We start from the raw sequence: 22,201 nt of genomic DNA, 5'->3' as shown, positions 1-22,201 counted from the left end.
TGGAACAACAGACTGGTTCCAAATAGGAAAAGGAGTACGTAAAGGCTGTATTTTGTCACCCTGTTTAAACTTATATGCAGAGTACATCATGAGAAACGCTGGACTGGAAGAAACACAAGCTGGAATCAAGATTGCCAGGAGAAATCTCAATAACCTCAGATATGCAGATGACAGCACCCTTATGGCAGAAAGTGAAGAGGAACTCAAAAGCCTCTTGATGAAAGTGAAAGAGGAGAGTGAAAAAGTTGGCTTAAAGCTCAACATTCAGAAAACGAAGATCATGGCATCCAGTCTCATCACTTCATGGGAAATAGATGGGGAAACAATGGAAACAGTGTCAGACTTTATTTTTCTGGGCTCCAAAATCACTGCAGATGGTGACTGCAGCCATGAAATTAAAAGACGCTTACTCCTTGGAAGAAAGTTATGACCAACCTAGATAGCATATTCAAAAGCAGAGACATTACTTTGCCAACAAAGGTCCGTCTAGTCAAGGCTATGGTTTTTCCTGTGGTCATGTATGGATGTGAGAGTTGGACTGTGAAGAAGGCTGAGCGCTGAAGATTTGATGCTTTTGAACTGTGGTGTTGGAGAAGACTCTTGAGAGTCCCTTGGACTGCAAGGAGATCCAACCAGTCCATTCTGAAGGAGATCAGCTCTGGGATTTCTTTGGAAGGAATGATGCTAAAGCTGAAACTCCAGTACTTTGGCCACCTCATGCGAAGAGTTGACTCATTGGAAAAGACTCTGATGCTGGGAGGGATTGGGGGCAGGAGGAGAAGGGGACGACAGAGGATGAGATGGCTGGATGGCGTCACTGACTCGATGGACGTGAGTCTGGGTGAACTCTGGGAGTTGGTGATGGACAGGGAGGCCTGGCGTGCTGCGATTCATGGGGTCGCAAAGAGTCGGACACAACTGAGCGACTGAACTGAACTGGAAATCAGAAAAATTCATGTGACTCCTTTTACTGTGATGCTCACTCTATTGAGGTAGTCAGAACTAAACCCACAGCATCTCCAAGGCATACTTGTACTTATGAAAATACAGTCTTCACCAAATACACTGAACCAGTGGTAATGGTCCACCATTAGCACATAATGTGCTCTTCCACACCTCTTGACTTTGTCTCTAGTTACTCCCTTTGCCTGTAAATCCTGTCTTTTCCTTTCCCTTCTCTTGCCATGCCACCACACAAACCCTTTCCTTTATCCTTGTCAGGTCTCAGCTTAAAGGTCATCTCTTCTGTGAAGTCTTCTCTCATCTCTGCACTGGGGTGTTCACCTTCCCCTCTGTTCCCACATCCATGATAGTTATTGCCTACTTTCAGAGTTTACTTTTCTAAGCAGACTCAGTTCTAAGTGCAGGGATCATGTCCAGCTTATCACGAACCCCAACAGCTAGCAAAATCCAGGTATAAAATAGGTGCTCAGACACTGAGTGAAGAAAGGAACAAATGATCAGACACCTAACTCAACCTGGCAAGGAATCTAAGGAATCTGCCTAAGACATGCAAATTCTCTCCAGGGCAGGATTATATGTTTCATTTTTACCAGCTCTGACCTGAAGTACACAATCCTGTTTTAAAATCCTGTTCTGTGGTAGCTCAACACACTGGCCAAAAGATATTCTGAAGTCCTAATGCCTTCAACAGACCCAACACAACCCTAAAGAAAGGCAGTTTTTGGCCTAGGTGGGAGCTAGGGAAGGAGAGGACAAAAAGGTCTAAAAAATCAAGGCCAGTTTTGCCTCTACTACACCACATAGTCCAGGTTGTCAGCTTTCTCATCTGAAAAATGTGGGAAATGAACTAGATGATCTTAAGTGCCCTTTGAGCTCCTACATTCCAAATGTCTATGAAAACAGAAAGATCAGCACTCTCAAAGCCCTGTAACTACATCTCTTCCTGACACAGCATCCCACAGTTTTAATAGGTACTTCATATATATCATCTCATATAATCACCACAATCCTGAGAATCAATTTTTACTTGGAGACTATGAAACTGAAATATGGACTTCTCTACAGTTATGGAAGTAATTTAAATTTTTAAAAATGTGGCTTCAGAGCCAAGGCCCTTTTCTACTACTTTACCCCCTCTAAACAATTTCAAGCTGCATCAAGAAAACTTCCTGTTATGAAGAGGAGAAATAACATTAAATAAGAGTTAACACATATAAGATACTAGAATATTTTCCTTAATTGTCATAATCCTATGGGGTATATTATTACCACTGTCATTTTACAGATGAGGAAACTTAAAAGCAGTTAAATAATTTGCTCAAACTTATACAGCTAGTAAGAGATGAATTTGAACCCAGGTCTGATTCCAAAGGTTCTTCCCTTAGTATCTTAATGAGAACCATTTGCCTACATTCCAACTGCTAGGGTTTAAGCTATTTTTACATTTGGCAATTTTCCTTCCAGAAGCAGATGCTTTGTGAAAGGGAAGGGCTTGCTATGGCCCAAATTAAGCATTCATTTATGACATAAGTCCATCTGTCTTACTCATAGCTAGAATGCACTGGGCATGTTGCAAGGCTTTAGAATTGCTTTCTGTTCCTAAATTTCTCCTGATCTAGTCAGTCAAAAGATTGTAGGGAAGAACACTTTTACATTATTTTTATGTTTTACTTAGATTTTTGTTTTCCAGATATAATATTTTTATATGTTATTTCTATGATATGTTATTAATATGCCATATAATATACCCATCACAGGCACAGAATTTCAAAAGGAACCTTGGTAATAGAAACAAAGAGAGTGGTTCACAGGATGAACAGTCTATAGAAAAGAACCCCTGGGAAATGAAATCACTTAACACTTGAACATATAAAGAATATCTGAGATTAGTAGTTTCAAGAGGCTTATCATTTTGGCCTCAGCTTCAAATATTGAGTACTTGTTCCAGAGATCTAGGCCCATGTCCAGAGCTTAGAGTTCTGCTTCTGACATTACAGAGAACTCTTGAGAACTTCTTGGGAAACCTTTCCTTGGGTCTGCTTAGTCCTAGGGCACAAAATTTTTTAATGTGGCCCCCTCCAAGAGCCCTGTCTAAACCAACTGGAAATACAGCCTACATACAAGAAGAGAAAGGTGTTTTCCCAGGACCACTCTTCATTCTTGGAGGAACTTCATAAGAGTTGTTATTTTGTACATCTCAAACAACTTTAAGGTGTTAATCACAGATTTCAAAAGAAAACCATGACAGCAAGCAATAATAGCCACAAAATTACTACCAACTGTTAATAAAGCTTCAGTTTGAATCTTTAGTATTAATAACCCAATCAGGGACTTCCCTGGTGGTCCAGTGGCTAAGACTTTCTGCTCCCAATGCAGAGGCCCCCGGGTCCCATGCCTGGTCAGGGAACTAGATCCTACATGCCACAGCTAAGAGCCAATGAAGACAAATAAATAAATAAATATTTTAAAAATAATAATAATCCATTCAACAACTCTAATAGGTAAATATTATTATGTACCCATACTACAGGTTGATTTCCCACGTGGCTCAGATGATAAAGTGCCTACCTGCAATGCAGAAGACCCGGGTTTGATCCCTGGGTCAGGAAGATCCCCTGGAGAAGGAAAAGGCAACCCACTCCAGTACTCTTGCCTGGAAAATTCCATGGACGGAGGAGCCTGGTAGGCTACAGTCCATGGGGTCGCAAAGAGTCGGACACGACTGAGCGATTTCACTTTCACAGGTTAGATAATTGAGATGAAGAAAGGTAGAGCCAAAGGTCACAAAGTCAGGTATGGTCAATGGTAATAACCTCAAGGGCCTGAACTCCAACATAGCTTCTTCTACAAGCACTGTGTCTTCCCTATATTGCAGACTAAGTGAATATGAATGGATGTCATTAAACGCAAATTTGTTTTAAAATGAGTTAAAAGAACTAACCAAATCAGTTCTACCAAAGGCATTAGTCTGAACATCTATAGGATGGGAGCCTTCAAATAGTACATTGGTGTCTGAGGACTTAGAAAAATTAAAGAGCCAGTCCAGAAATCGAGACAATATTTCAAATGCCAAACTCCATGCAACTATGTATCATATGACCTTGGGCAAGTCCTTGACTCTCTGAGCACAAAAGTATCACAGCTGTAGAGTGGAAAGGTCCCTGGAATCATAGAGAAGAGCTACAATTACACATCAGCCACTCCTAAGTAGACCTTCAGTTCAGTTCAGTTCAGTTCAGTCGCTCAGTCGTGTCTGACTCTTTGCGACCCCATGAATCACAGCACACTAGGCCTCCCTGTCCATCACCAACTCCCGGAGTTCACCCAGACTCACATCCATCGAGCCACCTTGGTTAAGTTATTTAAACTGAGTTACCTCAGTTTGCTGTCTACGAAGTGAAATATTTATCTCCATGAAAAACTGGTATATTTCACAACCATCAAAGCTCCTAATATAATAAGTGAGCCAAAGAACTGATGGTCTAAAATTGTGGTGCTGGAAAAGACTCTTGAGAGTCCCCTGGACAGCAAGGAGATCAAACCAATCAATCCTATAGGAAATCAACCCCAAATATTCATTGAATGGACTGATACTGAAGCTGAAGCTCCAATACTTTGGCCACCTGATGCAAAGAGCTGACTCACTGGAAAAGACCCCAATGATGGAAAAGATTGAAAAGGCAAAAGGAGAAGAGGGCAGCAGAAGATGAGATGTTAGATAGCATCACCAACTCAATGGACATGAATCTGAGCAAACTCTGGAAGACAATGGAGGACAGTGGAGCCTGGTGTGCTGTAATCCATGGGATTGCAAAGAGTCAGACACAACTGAGCGACTGAATAACAACAAATGTGATGCTTATTACTATTGTGTTAGTACTATTTGTTATTTCTACATTTATTACTATTATTATTTTAAGGATCAACTAAGATAAAGAGAATGCATGTGCTTTAAAAAGCTAAAGAGCTTTATAAACATAAATTATTATTAATAAAGGAAAGTGTCAGAGTAGGGTTTACCCACCCACTCATTAAGACAGAGAAATTATGACTGAGGAAAAAGAACAAATCACCTGATTTCATGAAACCAGATATCACAGACTTACAGAAATAAAGTGCAAAAAGAAGTCTGCAACCCCATCCATCCTAATATTAATATTAACCCTATCTTTGGCTAATTCCATTTGACTTCCTGATAGCATGGGAAATAAGGCTGACATTGCAAAATCCCAAGTTGCAATACAGCTATCCAAGTTCCAGCACAAATCATTGACTTTTTTTTTTAAGATTTATTTTTAAGAAGCCCCTCTCATGGGTTCAGCTGAGCTAATCTGAGCTCAAGGCAGTAAAACACTCCAAACTTGGAGAGATAAACACTGATGTAGTCCAGTTTTAAAATTAACTTAGCTAAACTCTTCCCAAGCTTGGAGAATTCCACTTTGGTTGTGAAAATGCAGCCAGAAAAAAATTCCAAACTAAATGCTGAAGAACTTCTTAGAATAAACCAAAGGCTCCATCCAGATCCTAACCACAGGAACCAGACTTTCCCACATGGAATTCTGCAACTCAGCGCCACCTATCACAGGCCCTCAATTACAGCTTCTCACAATCATTTATGCATCCCTCCAGGCACACATTAAACCCATGGTGGAGGTCAGCATTAGGTAATGAGTATAGACATTCTACCCATTGCTAGCTCAAGTCTCAACCACTAATGCAGCCCACACAGAACTCTTCTTTCTCTTCTCCAAATCCCCTTAGACCCCAAGACTGTGTGCCTGCTCAGTCACTTCAGTTGTCTCCGACTTTTTGCAACCCTATGGACTATAGCCTGCCAGGCTCCTCTATGGAAATTCTGGCTCCAAAAGTATTAGTAGGACCCATGCATCTGTATTTCAAAAAAGAACCATGAATGAGTCAGACGTGCAATCTGGGTTGGGAACAATTAACAGATAGTATTCTGTGATGTGGCAGATACTTAACAAAGATTTAGTTTCACACTCATTCCTTCCACCTTCCAGCTGTTAAGACCTTGATCAATTTACTTTTCTCTAAGCTTTAGCCTCTCCAATCGAAAATGAGTTGTTATAGATACCAAATCAAACAGGAAATGAGGTTTCCCTTTAAAAAAATATTCGTATTTCGGTAGTGTTTTAGTTTAAAAAATGCTTTTACATCCACTACATGAAATGACAATAGCCTACTCATAATATGGGATGACTGGGAATTATAATTATTCCCACCTTACAGTTAAGGATACAGGGATTAAAATAAACAGGTAAAAGGACAAAAAAAAAAAAAAAAACAAATCACAGATTTAATAAATGTTAGAGGTAGGACTCAATTCAGGTTCTCTAAGTTCAATTCTAGCTCATTACTCTGTGTAGCAGGTATAAAGTTTCAAATAATTTATGGAGAGCATACTACTTCAAAGACTGCCAACACTGCTATGTATCCTTCTAGGATTGTTAAGCACAAAGCTGCAGGTCAACAAATGCCTATTGGTTGAATGAAATCAAGCTGAATAAAATTTCCAAACAAAGGGGAAAAACTCATTTATTTCATTTTGATGTATGCATTAATTACAGCCGTCTAATAGGGCTTCCCAGTGGCTCAGACGGTAAAGAATCTGCCTGCAATGCAGGGGACCTGGGTTTGATCCCTGGGTTGGGAAGATCCCTTGGAGGAGGGCATGACAACCCACTCCAGTATTCTGGCCTGGAGAATCTCCATGGACAGAGGAGCCTGGTGGGCGACAGTCCAAAGGGTCACAAAGAGTTGAACATGACTGAGTGACTCAGCACAGCACAGCAAAGTATTAATGCAAAGGAGTAAAACCTATGTGTTTAGGGTATGTATAGAAAATCCAAAATTAGGGAGTGAAAAAGAGGCCACTAGATCATTTCACAAGAACTTCTCATAACGATATGCTTTCTACCTCTATGCTTTGAACTTATAGAAAACTTCTATACTTTGATCTTGAGCTATGAGTTTTATTTTCAGACCAGATTTGGCCTAGGGTTACTCAACGAGGATTTCTAGAAGAACCTCTGCATCTACAGCTTTATTGCTGATCAAAATACTTCACAATGGCCTAGTTTTGTTTCCCATAATATACAACCTGATCCAACTTCACATTTATATCTCATTTATATAATTATAGGATTTCAAAACTGTAAGAGACTGTATTTCAACTTGTTTGATGAATTTTTTATTTTTTTATTACTTTTTATTGAATGAAAGATTCTTTAAATTCTATAGCACTTTATGATTTTCAAAGGTTTCACACACATGATTTCATATGTGTTGTTCCATAACAACCCTCTTCCTTCTCCCTACTGGTATCATAGTGTGGTCCCTATATCTGTGTGGCTGTAATATTTTAGATGAAGGCACTAAGTTCACAGATAATACCTGACCTAAACCAGGCAGCCAATCTATGAGAGAACCAAGACTATAACAATATCTAGATATCTACCTCCCCATTCAATACATAAGGTCATCCCCTCAGTTCCCAATGATGTCTAAATGGCTCCATCAGCTGTTGTTTTTTTTTAAACAGAGTTTTACTGAGATAAAATCCACATACTATAAAATTCACTCAGAGTATAAAATTCAATGGGTCAATATGTTCACAGACCTGGAGAACCATCCCCACAATCAATTTTAGAACATTCTCTTCACCCAAAAGGAAACCCCTGAGAAACTACTGTATGGCACAGAGAACTCTACTCACTGCTCTGTGGTGGCCTATATGGGAAGGAAACCAAAAAAGAGGGGATATATGTGTATCTTTAGCTGATTCACTTTGTGTACAATAGAAACTAACACAACACTGTAAAGCAACTATACACCAATAAAAAGTAAAAACAGAAACTCCACACCTCTTAGCCATCACTCCCTAATCCCATTCACCGACTCCTACAACCCTAGACAACACTCTTTTACTTTTTATCTATGAGTTTGCCTGAATAATTCATATAAACAGAATTATATAATATGTGGTCCTTTGGGACTGGTTTCTTTCACCAGTTTTCAACGTTCACCCATCTTGTAGTATGGATCGGGGCTTCATTTCTTTGTTACCAAATATTATTTCTTTGTATAGATAGATATATAACATTTTATTTACCCATTCATCCTCAATGAATATTTGAGCTGCTCCTGCTTTTTGGCTATTATTAATAATGCTGCTATAAATATTCATGTACAAGTTATTGTGTTGACATAATTTTTCATTTCTAGGTCATATGGGTAACTCCTTATTTTTTTTTATATAAGTTCCTTATCAGATATATGATTTGGGAGTTTTTCTCCCACTCTGTGGGTTATCTTTTCACTTTCTTGATGAAGCACAAAAATGTTAAATCCCAACCTTTCCTAGACACAGGAAACTAAAAGTCAAAGGAGTTAACTGACATACTTAAGGTTAGAGAGCTATTAAGTGATGAATCCAGGATCTGAACCAGGGCTTCCTAAGTGAGAAGCTCATGATAACTATTTGCAGACAAAACGGCAATTTTTTCAGCATGCCATAAAAACAAAGCCCTACAAACGTGGCTGAGAACTGTACTTCATTTCAACAGCCACTTACATATTTGGGTGGTCAAACCAAAGTCATTTATTCATGTGGACATCCAACCCTCTATTTCACTATCTTATTCATAGGGTATCAGTGACTTCATTAGATACACTGTTAAAGTACTGATTATTCTAAAAGCTTTATTCATAAAGAGGAAATGAGCCCTGGCTGCACTACATGGTTTGTGGGAACTTAGTGCCCCTACCTGGGATTGAACCCAGGCCTCCAATGAAAGTGTCAGGCCTTGACTGCAAGTGTCAAGCCTTAACCACTGGACTGCCAGGGAATCAGAGAATTCCCTAGCATTACTTCTTCTTAGTGAAGTCATGCTAAGGCCTACTTTTTTTACCTCAGCTATTACTTGTCATTCTTACTGATGTTTAATGCTTAAATCTGGGTTTAAATCTAGGACATATGACTAAAGAAGAGGCAATCAAAAAATCTGGAAAGAAGACCTTCCAAATGAAACCAGTTTGGGGAGAAAAAATTTCCAAATGAAGACATTTCAATATTTCTTATATTTTGTGAGGTCATAAACAGTTATGAACTTAAAAAATAAGTAAATTCAGATTGACTAAGATCTAGCAACAGCATAATTATTTTCCTCAAATTTTGCTCAGATATAATTAATAGAGGATAAAAATGGGTCTATTTTCTATTTGACTTCAGTCATGTCAGGAAAAAAGACAAAGAAACTATTTAATGAGAAAAGAGGGGGTTAAAAGAACATTAAGTGAAAGAAGCAACAAATATTTTATTCAGGTTACCGAAAAAAAAAAAAATTAAGTATACAAATGATGAGAAAGAAATGAAATACTATACTTTTATCTCCAGGTAAGATGGCTCGGTAAAATCGGTCCTTTTTTTTCTTTTCCTCTGGGTTTGGTGGCAGAGGTTTGGAACCGTGGTTTAGGGTTCCAGCGTCTTTGCTGCCAGCTCCAATCATAGTGCTGGTATTTCTCATCGGAGGGGCTGGAGGTTTGTCTTGAATGTCTAGGCCGTTATTTGACATCGTCACCACCAGCAGCAGCTACTGGAATCAGAAAGAAGAACATACCTCTTTATTTTTGAGCAAAAGGAAATACATTTTGGAAATTTTAGAAAAATCCAAATTTTACAACCCTTCCTCCAGGACTCACCTCAAGCCCTTCTACTACATTCCATGACTACTGCTGTCTTATTTAGTTCACCATACTCAAAGATGGAATACCTACTCAGTCCTAAGCACTGCTGAAAATTCACAAGGTTCTTGCTTTTCTCTTCATTCTCCTATTCTAAGGCATTCGAAAGTACAAAAAACCACAATGATGTGGTTTAAAAGGCAGAAATTTGGCCTAGCTAAACTGAGTATGAATCCATGTGCTACGGACAGGCTTTAGAGAAATTCCTTAATCACTTGGTTTCCATTTATACATCACATGAAGATTAAATAAAAATGCCAACAGCATTCCACATAGTGAGTTCTCTGCCAAGTCTTAATTTTGTTGCCTTAGAAAAATCATTCCTTCTCTGGTAGGAACCGCATCACTATATCAAAGGTCAGTAATACTGCTGGCTTTGTAAATGGTTTTACTGAAACACTGTCACATCCATTCATTTACATATTTTCTATGGCTTCTTTCATGTTCCAATGGCAAAGCTGAGTAGCTGTAACAGACCTAAAATATTTAGGTTGTTCACAAATCTAAAATATGTGCTATATGGTCCTTTACAGGAAAAGTTTGCTGACCCATGACCTTTATCATCATTTCTCTAGGATCTCCTTCCAGTAAAATTGGACTTTGTTCTAAATGTACGATGATCAACGCATAACCATTTTATACTGTACAGCACTGAATTTATAAGCAATTTCTAATGCTTCTGAGAAATAGAAGGAATAAAATCTACAAGAAAGTGGGAAAAATCCCCATCACATGGAATCAATAGTTTTAATGAAGATAGATATTATTACCTTAAATAGGCTTGACAATAGATATAAATATATCCAGAGTTAATAAAGTTTTTCATTATTCTTCCATACTACAATGGAAATTATATCTTTAACTATGACTATTTAGAATGTATGCTCCTTAGAGTCAAATACAACAGTGCTTTAAAAACTAGTTTCTAATTATCAAAAAAAAAAAAAAGCATAATAATCACCAAGAACTTTTCAGAAATACAAATGTATTTGTTTGACCCCCATAAATTCTGATTTAGTATGGTTGGCCATAATTAAGGCCAAAATTTTATAATTTTAAAACTGAGTGATCCCAGTGACTGCCAGAATTGAATACCACTGCTTTAGAAGTCAATTACTTCAATGCTATGGACAAAATTGATGAATTAGGGTACTGGAGAAGACTCCTGAGAGTCCTTTGGACTGCAAAGAGATCAAACCAGTCAATCTTGAAGAAAATCAACCCTGAATATTTATCAGAAGGACTGATGCAGAAGCTGAATCTCCAATACTCTGGCCACCTGATGAGAAGAGCCAACTCACTGGCAAAGACCCTGATGCTGGGAAACATTAAGGGCAGGAGGAGAAGGGGCAATAAAGGATGAAATGGTTAGATGACCAACTCGATGGACATGAACCTGAGCAAACCTCAGGAGACAGTGAAGGATAGGGAATCCTCGTGTGCGGCACTCCATGGGGTCGCAAAGATCAGACACAACTTAGCGACTGAACAACAACAAATGGACAAAATCTACAGTAGTCTTTTTAACATTTTCTAATAAATGCAAAGCTAAATGATCCCTCGCATCCATTTTTTCCCCAATCCTTTCTCCACATGTCATCAATGACCTTAAAACACTCACACTCTACTCAAAACCCTTCAGTAACATTCCAAAATAAAAGCTAAAGTTTCTTGGCTTGCTTTTGAAGGCCCTTCCATTATTTAACCCGTTCTACCCATCAGCTTCATTTCCCACCACTACCACTCCCTCTAATTCCCCTTACATTCTAGCCATACCCAACTTCTCTAACTTCTTTAAATATACTGCAGCTTTCACACTTTCATTCCTTTGCACATGCTGTTCCCTCTGCTTAGAATGCCAACTTTCCTATCCTCAAATTCACTCATCCTTCAACTGCTATTTCTTCTAAGAAGCCCTTCTGAAATGTTCTCATCTTCAAGAAGTGAAGGTCCCCTCCTCCGGACCCCCAAGGCAATGGGTATATTTCCAGGTTATCACATTTATTTTTACTATTATAATTATCTTCACCAGAAGCCAGACGATACCCAGAGGTCAGGCACGATTTTGTCACCTTTGCAATCCAGAAGAGTCTAGTATAATATCTGACTCACGGTGGATTCAATAAATATTTTTATTAATCAAAAATTTGACAGAGATATATACCTTGCCTTAAGGAGTTCAGTACAGATGAAATTTTAAGGTCCTTCACAGTCTGATAATGAACTGCCTCACAAACTAAGTCAACATATCTGAACACAGCTTACAGTCAAATTACACTTCAGAAATCTCTGTTCTCTTGAATTTGTCAAGTAGTCTCTTACCCTCCTCTTGCCCCATCCCACTTCCCACCACCTAATGCTTCTTGTCGATGATTCTTCTCTCTTCTGACTGATGAAAACTTTACTCATCTTTTAAGGCCAAATCAAACTTCATCTATTTATATAATTCATCCTGACCTACCTCTGGCAAACCAACTGCTCCTTACTTCTCTTTTTGAACAAAAGAAATCAAGTAGCAAGGATAATCTTGTTAATCTAGAGCAACTCTCTGGGTGGTCCACTTTTTATCCATTTCTTCCAGTTTTATTTTGCAGATCTGCCTTCATTTTCCCTCCCAAACCCCAACACAAGTCCCTCAGCTCCCCCAAAGAGAATTTCTACCGGCTCAGTTCTCAAGTATACCTTCCCACTGCAGACTGCCAGTTCCAAAATTACACTCCCTGCAGCCACCTGATACCCTCAGCAGGCCCTTCTTTGCCTCTTAAGTCCTTCAGCCAAAAGCTTCATTGAATATCACTCCTTTTTCAGGATCACAACCCAGGAACATGTCAAGAAAGGCTACAATCTTTCTGATAACACTTTTCTTCATTTTTCAGTTCTTCCACTGTGTTTGCTAAAGCTGAAACTCCAATACTTTGGCCACCTGATGCAAAGAGCTGACTCATTTGAAAAGACCCTGATGCTGGGAAAGATTGAGGGCAGGAGGAGAAGGGGGTGACAAGAGGATGAGATGGCTGGATGGCATCAATGACTCGATGGACGTGAGTCTGAGTGAACTCCGGGAGTTGGTGATGGACAGGGAGGCCTGGTGTGCTGCAGTTCACGGGGTCGCAAAGAGTCAGACACAACTGAGCAACTGATGTGAAGTGAAGTGACTGTGTTTGGAAAACTCCTGGTGGTAGATCTCCACTTTCCAAAGTATTCTCAATTATTAAAACCTAAAATCTATTGTTGGAATACAACCTTTGAATCCTTTGTACAGCATTTCAGCCCACGTCATCTAGCCCATACTTGAAAACCTCCAGTGATAAGAAATCTACAGTCTCACAAGTCAGCTTATTCTATCTTCAGTTATCTCATTTAGAGAGTTTTCATTTATATTAAGTTTTTATCTTCTCACACTGAATTGCAATTATTTGTTTATACATTCACCTCTCCCTACAATTCTCATTCCTGGCAGACAAGATTATAAACTCAAGAACAAACTTCAGTCACTTCACAATCCCCAATACCAGTAAAGACTCGGTGAACAAATGAACAAACAAGTGACCAATAAAATAACAACAAATGAACAAATAAACACTACGTGCACCTATTATTCCTAAATCCTATCTCAGGGCCACTCAGAAAGGCCTACTGCATCTTACTCAGACAGAAATTTAGGTACCTGAAATCCTCTCTCAAGTCTCCGCCAAAATCTATTTTCTCAATGCTAAACATTGCCAGTACTTTCAACAATACTTACAGAACACAAGTATGTGCTTTTTTGAACCTTCCCTTTGAACATACTTGGACTTAGTATTTCTATACTACTTTCCAGTTTCTCTGAAGCCCTCCAACCAGTCCCTTCCTGTGGCTTCTCCACAAGTCTTTACTCTCTTTACACTTCATAGATCCACTCACAGGTCATTTTGTTCATCTATACTGCACAATAATCAGAACATTTTAATAATCAGAACATCAGAACCTAGCATAGAAATCATAACCTACACTATGGTAAACTTCGTTTATAGGAAAACAATTCCAAAATTTCAATTCTGAGAGGAAAAAGAATTACACTTGACTCTTGAATATCATGACCAAATATATCATAAATCTTCTAGCAATCTCTGCAGGTCAAAGATTTGGGAAGATGACAAGGCAATGCCTTCTGACAAGCTGCAAGATAAAGTTAAGCTCAAGGCCAACATTAAGAATGAGAGTTCAGATAGCATCACTTATCTATCATAGATGACAGACAGACAGAAAGAAAGACAGAACGACCATGTTTTACCAATGCTCCAGAGCCTCAGAGAGCCTAATAATTCATAAGCAACTAACTATACTGAAGTATTAATTATTAACCAACTGAATGACTCTATAATAAGTGCAGGATCACTGTGAGGTTTCAGAAGGGCCACTGGCAGGGTGATAGAGTAAAAAAATGACCGGAGTTAAAATCAGATGAAATTTAAGTCCTGGCTCTGCTCTTCACCAGCTATAGTTCTAATAGAAGCCTCTATACCTATGAGCTACAAACTGTTGTTTCCCTTGAGCAGTCTCAAGACAGATATGGGTCAAGAGGCAACCAAGGAGGGGAAGTGATTTATGTCTGTTTTTCTGTAAAAAGCATATAAAAACATATACATGCATGCTCAATTGTGTCTGACTTCATGACCCCAGGGACTGTAGCCCACCAGGCTCTGCTGTCCATGTAATTTCCCAGGCAAGAATACTTAAGTGGGTTGTCATTTTCTACTCCAGGGGATCTTCCCATCCCAGGGATGGAACCTGCATCTCCTGCATTGGCAGGCAGTTTCTTTACCACTGCACCACCTGGGAAGCTCAATCAAGCATGCTATAAAAAGCATGAAGATACAGTGCTGAAGTAGAAAAAAGGGAAAGAAAACACTTTTCAAGTAGCCATTATGTGCAAGTATACTTTCAGTCAGTTCAGTCACTCTGTTGTGTCCGACTCTTTGCGACCCCATGAATCACAGCACGCCAGGCCTCCCTGTCCATCACCAACTCCCAGAGTTCACCCAGACTCACGTCCATCGAGTCGGTGATGCCATCCAGCCATCTCATCCTCTGTCATCCCCTTCTCCTCCTGCCCCCAATCCTTCCCAGCATCAGAGTCTTTTCCAATGAGTCAACTCTTCACATGAGGTGGCCAAAGTACTGGAGTTTCAGCTTTAGCATCATTCCTTCCAAAGAAATCCCAGGACTGATTTCATTTAGAATGGACTGGTTGGATCTCCTTGCAGTCCAAGGGACTCTCAAGAGTCTTCTCCAACGCCACAGTTCAAAAGCATCAATTCTTCGGTGCTCAGCTTTCTTCACGGTCCAACTCTCACATCCATACATGACCACAGGAAAAACCATAGCCTTGACTAGACGGACCTTTACATACTAAATAAAACCAGACAGGGATTCAGAGGAATGTGCTCACCAACAACCACTTCTTTCTACTTTATCACATCTGGATTCCACAGCCATTAGTATAATACACAGTCAAGATAATCAAAGATTTTAAGATACCCATAACATCAAAGCCAGAAAAAATCTTAAAGGTCATCTAATCTGATCTGCTTACATAACAGGTGAGAATACAGAGGTCCAAAAAGTACAGAGAAACTGCATAAGACCACACAGAAATTTAAAGGTGAGGACTGGAACCCAAGTCTTCAGACACGCTGCCAAAGAATTTTCCAACTATACTTGAGGTAATTCTAGCCCCTCTGTACCTTCACTGACCTGAACTATGCTACTTCTGATTTACATTTAGATCAGTCAAATCTAGCCAGTGGCAAATACAGAAATATATAAACACATTCAGGCTGGACTTGAGATTGATATTTACTAAATGTCTGCCACGAGGTAAGCAACAGAAAAGATAAAACAATTTCCTGTTCCTCAAATAAGTCAAGTGAAAGTTATGTACACCTTCTACTGCAGCTGTAAGTTCTTCATTCAAGTACAATTCAAATAATTTTTAATGTGTACTTACTTATAAGGTTCTATGCCAGAAACCAGGGATATAGAGATAAATAAATGAGTAGGGGCTTAGGGAAATTCCCTGGTGGTCCAGTGGTTAGGACTCTGTGCTTCCACTGCAGGGAGCCCAGGTTAGAACCCTGGTCAGGGAACTAAGATCTTGCATGCTATGCAGTGCAACCAAAAAAAAAAAGAGTAGGAGCTTAAAGAATAAATGGGTCAGATAGTAGTCTTTGACTCTAGACTATAAGAATTCACTTGGGGCTTTTTAAAATACTAGATGAAGTACTTAAGAGAGGATGTACGCTAATACCCTCAATTTACTTCGAAATGCATTTTTAAAAATAAGATACATTAATGGCTGACCATAGGGATGTGATATAATATACATGTCAACATATAATGGAAGTGATAAAGCAAGTTAACATGAAAATATTAATGATATAAGAATCTATATGGTGATTATACAGGCATTCACTATAAAATTCTTCCAACTTTGCTGTATGTTTCAGATTTTCCTAATAAAGGGAGGGAGGGGTGGATACCACTGCTTGAACTCTGATTTTAATTGGTCTGGGATAGGCCCAGACACTGAAATATTATCTTGACCAAGGAAAACAGACAATAAATAAATGAATGATTTTGATAGAGAACAATGATGGCAAGTATACTCCAGACCTTAGGAAAAACTTAAGTGTGAGAGTATGGCGTTGTATGCAACATGAAGGTAAAAAAAATAGGACACAGCAGTCAGAGAGGGCCTTTTATTTTCTGTAATGAACACAGCTATAGTCAGAAAAATGGCCCCTTCTAAGCAGTTCTAGATCTGTACAATGAAGCTCCGTGTTAAAAATAAAAGATGACATGGTTGATTAAGAAAAGGCTGAGAGATGACAATGAGAAAGGAGATATGGTCTGGAGGAGGGGACCAGCTGCTATTTGTCTGTACTGAGGACTCTGTGGTGCCTTGAGCTCACACAATAGGACTCGGAGTTTAGGAGAGGCCTCTGAATGCCTAAACAAAGTTGCCAAAATTCTTTAAAAGTATCCGAATAGAAGCTCCTGGACCAACCATCTTTACAAACAGGGTTTCAGACATCACTTAGGTCTGATATTTTAATAACTACTAACATTAGTGGAATTTACAAGAAAACTTGGAAATCTGTTTGGTTGGTATCTTTTCCTCATTCAGTCATGCAAACATTTATTCATCTCCTACTTTTTGTCAGGCTGTGTTAGGTGCTGGGGATAAAATAGTGAATAACTCAGAAGAAAAATCTCAGAGATGCTGCCAGTCACCCAGGGTCACACAGCTAGTGGGCAGCAGAGCCAGGGACCTGAAATGAAATCTGTGTGACTATAGAATCACCTCTCTTTCCACTGCACTATACCTTACTGTTCACTCAAGAGGCAAAGGAATGGACTACATAACCTCTAATAATACCTCAGGCCATTATTTAAATGAAGATGGGAAAGGAAAAAAGAAATAAACCTATCTCATATATTAATCCCATTTTTCAGTTCCAACAACTTAGAGCTGCTGAGACTTGCATGACCAGCACTCCACCCAAGACTGGGGAGTACATGCCCTTGACACCTGGTTATGAGAATCTGATCTTTAATTAAATCGTGCCAGGAGGTTTTCTTTGGCAGGAGCCTGGAATGTTGCAGTCTTGAATTTGCTGAGGGACGTCCTTCGGACAAGTCAAAGACATTCCCGCTATGCAGCGTCCAGTCACTTGCACTGGTTTAGCAACAAGAAAGCAAGTGCTGAGATAGCAGAGAGGAAAACTGGAAGCTGTTTCTGGGCATAGAAAAACTACTTTAATTTCTGACCCTCAGTTTCCTCTTTGGTAAAATACAAGTAAGATTGTCTTTTTCACAGAGTTATTATGAGAATTTAAAAGCATATATAAAGTCCCCAGCATGCTGTCTGACACAAAACAGATATTCAATAAATACCTGTTGTCTCCAATTACCTAACCCATTTCATCTCCTTTACCACTAAACTTCTCATTCCAGCCCAATGTGATTTCACGCTCTTACCTTTGCCCACACTGTTCTCTCTGCCTAAAACATCCCAGCTTGTCTGCCAAGAAAATTCCTACTCATTCTTCAACACTCAGCTTGACTCACTTCCTCTACAAAACCTTCACACAGCCCTCCTATTTCTACCTTGCCCCAAATTTAATAGCATTTTATACATAATTCTGTGCAGCAGGTTCCATATTTCATGATATTAATCTCACCAGTCCATGAACAAGTCATGGAACAAAACTAAGTACGATTAATGTCTGTGTCCCCAAGACAGCACAGACCTGGCACAATTAGGTAACTAGTAATGGTTAACTGACCAAGGCAGCCTGGTTTAGAGAAGAAAAACACAGGGGCTGGAAGTATCTTATAAAGTCAGCTAATTCAAAATTTTTATTTTATAGTTCCAATATGAAACCCATGGGGTATGTAACTTACCTAAGATCACTCAATGAAACAGTGCAAAGGACATGACTAGCCTGATTATTCAAATTCTCTTAAAAATACTTTTTCCACTAATTATAAATTGAGACAGAATGAACAAAGAGCTTTATCTGGAAAACTTGGAAAAAATTGTACCTGTAAAGCAAAATGGAAAAAGCAGAGAGATATGGAGTCAAAGATTTAACTTACACTGACATACCTTCACCCTCCCCTCACCCTACCAATAATACCACACATCTTCCTCACTCCTATCACCCCTGCAGATGACTTGCAGAAATCAACACCAGAGGTCTTATAATCCTCTTCTATCATCTTGGGAAATTCCTGACCTGCATCTCCAATGCAGGAGACAGAAGAGACTTGGGTTCAATCCCTGGGTCAGGAAGATTCCCTGGAGCAGAGGATGGCAACCCACTCCAGTATTCTTGCTTGGAGAATCCCATGGAGAGGGGAGCCTGGAGGCCTACAGTCCACAGGGTCACAAAGAGTCAGACACAACTGAAGTGACTTACCATGCACACAGTCCAAGTTAATCATTATTCTCATGATCACACCCTAGACTTTATTCCCAAAATGTTCACTGACTGATATCTAGAGTGAATCATCCAAACAAAACCTCCATGCAGCTCACCTGTTCAAGAACTTCCAAAAGCATTCCTAAACTTTATTTTGAGCTTCAATCCACTATCAGTTAGTCCATCACTTCCTTTTTTCCCTAAACATAAATCACTTAAACATCAAAAAACATCAACTCTCTAAAACTCAAAAACAAAAACATGAACAACCCAATTCAAATATGGGCTAAGGATTTGGACAGACATTTCTCCAAAGAAGATATATGCACATAAGCCAATAAGCACATAAAAAGGTGCTTAATATCACTAATGTTTAGGGAAATGCAAGCCAAAACCACAATGAGATACCACCTTACATCCATTAGGAATGCTACTATCAAAAAAACAAAACAAAACAGAAAATAACAAGTGTTGATGAGGATGTGGAGAAACTGGAAACTTTATGCATTGCTGGTAGAAATATAAGATGGTATAGCCACTATGGAAAATAGTAAACAGTTCCTAAAAAAATTAAAATATTATAGAATTACCATACGATTCAGCAATTCTAATTCTTGGGTCTATATCCAAAAATATTGAAAGTTGAGTTTGGAAAAGCTATCTGTACACTCATGTTCATAATAGAATTATTCACAATAGTCAAAATGTGGAAGCAACTCAAGTGTTCATTGACAGATAATGGATAAGCAAAATGTGGTATGGAATGGAATATAATTCAGAAAATGAAGGAAATTCTACAACATGCTACAACACTGATGAACCTCAAGGATTTTATGCTCAATAAAATAAGTCAATCACAAAAAGACAAATAGTGTATAATTCCATTTACATGAGGTACTTACAGTACTCAAAATTATAAAGACAGAAAGTATAATGGTGTTGACTAGGGGCTAGGGGAAGGGAAGGATGAGAAGTTGTTGTTTAACAGGTATAGAGTTTCAGTCTTACAAGATAAAAAGAGTTATGGGGATGGATGGCAGTGATGCTGTGCTGTGCTGTGCTGTGCTTAGTCGCTCAGTCGTGTCTGACTCTTTTCAACCTCATGGACTGTAGCCCACCAGGATTCCTCAGTCCATGGGGATTCTCCAAGCAAGGATACTGGAGTGGGTCGCCATGCCCTCCTCCAGGAAACCTTTCCAACCCAGGGATCAAACCCAGGTCTCCCGCATTGCAGGCAGATTCTTTGCAGTCTGAGCTACCAGGGAAGCCCAAGAATACTGGAAGGGGTAGTCTATCCCTTCTCCAGGGCATCTTCCTGACCCTGGGTCTCCTGAGTTGCAGGCAGATTCTTTACTGGCTGAGCTACCAGGAAAGTTCCATGGTGGTGATGGTTGTACAATAATGTATTTTTAACACCACTGAGTGGTACACTTGAAAATTATTAAGATGGTAAACTTTATATTATGTGCATTTACCACAATAAAAAAGAAAAAAGTAAGGAGAATTAGAATTTATCATCTAATAAATACACTACAATGTGCCGAAAGTACACAGTGGTATCAAGAGTCATATTACCCCATTAATGCCAGAGTAAAGATCAGTAAAATGAGACTTAAGATATTAACTGTGGACACTGGATAATTGACTCTCAGTAAAATTTGTAGGGATAATAAGATGGCTTATAATAAAATTTCTCTGCACATGTATATACTAAACCACCCTGATCAAAAAACAAGAAAAATCTACCCCCTTGCCTCCTCTTCCTTTCCAAAATTCAAGTGGCAAAATCCCAGCTTCAGGATAGTTGAGCTTAACTCTCTCCAAACTGCCTCTATACGAAAAGAGCTGAGTATCCTAGAGAACATTACCTGGTTGACTGCTTTAGCCTGAAAATTATGATGCTCTTCCTACTTAAGATTCAGTTCAATTCAGTCGCTCAGTCGTGTCCGACTCTTTGCAACCCCATTAATTGCAGCACGCCAGGCCTCCCTGTCCATCACCAACTCCAGAAGTTCACTCAGACTCACGTCCATCGAGTCAGTGATGCCATCCAGCCTTGCCTCAAATCACCAATTGGGATTCTCATCTACCCCTTCCCTCAGGCAATGATCCAACTTTCAATGAGAAAACAAAAATCTTCTCAGGAGAACTCTATCTTCTTACTCCTAAATCTGTATGTTTCCCTGCACCAGTACCACCCACTGTATCATACAATGAAGGAGGTGTCTCTTCTCTTATCAGAAGTTATCCTCCCCTTCTCTCTTCTCCCTCTACTCCTTCACTTGTACTCCCTCTCACCTGGAATGTTCTTCTCCTTCAGCAGCTACATTAACCTCCCTCTCTCTCTCTCACACACATATTCAGTCATTCAGCAAATATTAATACTCATTTAGCTCATACTCATTAATACTCATAATGTAACAATTCTAGTCTAGCTGAATAGAACAAAGCCACTGTGTCCGTGGACTTTATGGATTGATTAGTAAGAGAAGTGAAGAAATAAATAAATAAATATACAATGTCAAGTCCATAATGAAAATTAAACAGTAGTTCATGTGAATATAAATGGACAGGGATGGGGGTGGTACACACGATAATGATCAGGACAGGCTTCTCTGAGGAAAAGACACTTAAGACATGGATGAAGTGCAACAGCAAATCACAGTAATATATGGAAGTATTTTAAGCAAAGGGAGCAGTAAGCACAAATGTCCTAGATAAGAATATTTGGGGCATACAGAATAGTAAAAAGGCCAGCAATACAGAAGTTGAGTGAACAAGGAGAAATGTGGTTAAGAGTTTAAGAGCAGAGATGTAGCCAGAGGTCAGAATAGGCTGGACCTTACAGGCCACAATAAATTTGGATTTTGTATCAAGTGTGAGAAGACACTCAAGAATTTATGTTTTGAATAAACCACTATGGCTGCAGAGTACTGACTGCAGAGGAGCAAAGGAAAAGCAGAGAAACAATTAAGTTATCACAATAATTCACATAAGAACTGATGATGGCTTAAATGGATCACAGTAGGCAGAGAGCATTTTGAAGGTAGAGCCAAAGACTTATTTAGAGACTAAATATACAATGTAAGAAAAAAAGGAAAAACCAAGAAGATCTCTAAATTTTTGACCTGAGCTAGAATAGTGGATGAATATGAACATGCTATGCATCTCCTATTCAAAGACACACACACACACACATCCCTTGACATTCACATACTCCTCCAAACACTATTTATTTCTTTGTTCCCCTTCATAACACAGCTTCTCAAAAGAACTGTCTACTTATACTATCTCCACTTCCTCCTCTTCTGCTTGCCAACTAACACCCTACTATTTGGCCAAAAGTAGTCTTGTCAAGCCTCCTTGTCAATCATCTCCACGTTGCCAATCAAATGGTCACTACTCTGTCCTCATCTTACTCAACCTCCCAGCAGTATACAATGTAATTGACCTCCCTTCTCTTTCAAATGCTCTACTTTTTTTGGCTTCTGGAAAAGCACATTCAC

General features: G+C 39.1%; 1 protein-coding gene and 1 non-coding gene across 5 annotated transcripts in view; one reads left to right on the top strand and one right to left on the bottom strand.

The window, feature by feature from the left end:
- Window positions 1-22,201, bottom strand: part of PAK1 (p21 (RAC1) activated kinase 1) — a 160,671-nt gene that overhangs the window by 67,972 nt on the left and 70,498 nt on the right. For 3 of the 4 annotated variants that reach the window (XM_070782772.1, XM_019955101.2, XM_019955100.2), the window contains one exon: window positions 9,368-9,578. In XM_070782772.1, coding sequence (XP_070638873.1) covers window positions 9,368-9,557 — 190 coding nt within the window. In that variant the 5' untranslated portion in view covers window positions 9,558-9,578. The remainder of the gene's footprint in view (window positions 1-9,367; window positions 9,579-22,201) is intronic. The other variant, XM_019955102.2, reaches the window with a different exon arrangement.
- TRNAG-UCC (transfer RNA glycine (anticodon UCC)) lies at window positions 15,782-15,854 on the top strand. The gene has a single exon. It is a non-coding gene; the product is annotated as a tRNA-Gly (tRNA).

The sequence above is a fragment of the Bos indicus genome, chromosome 29, assembly GCF_029378745.1.
Source record: "Bos indicus isolate NIAB-ARS_2022 breed Sahiwal x Tharparkar chromosome 29, NIAB-ARS_B.indTharparkar_mat_pri_1.0, whole genome shotgun sequence".
Lineage (NCBI taxonomy): Eukaryota > Metazoa > Chordata > Mammalia > Artiodactyla > Bovidae > Bos > Bos indicus.
This window is presented reverse-complemented; position numbering and strand designations above follow the sequence as displayed.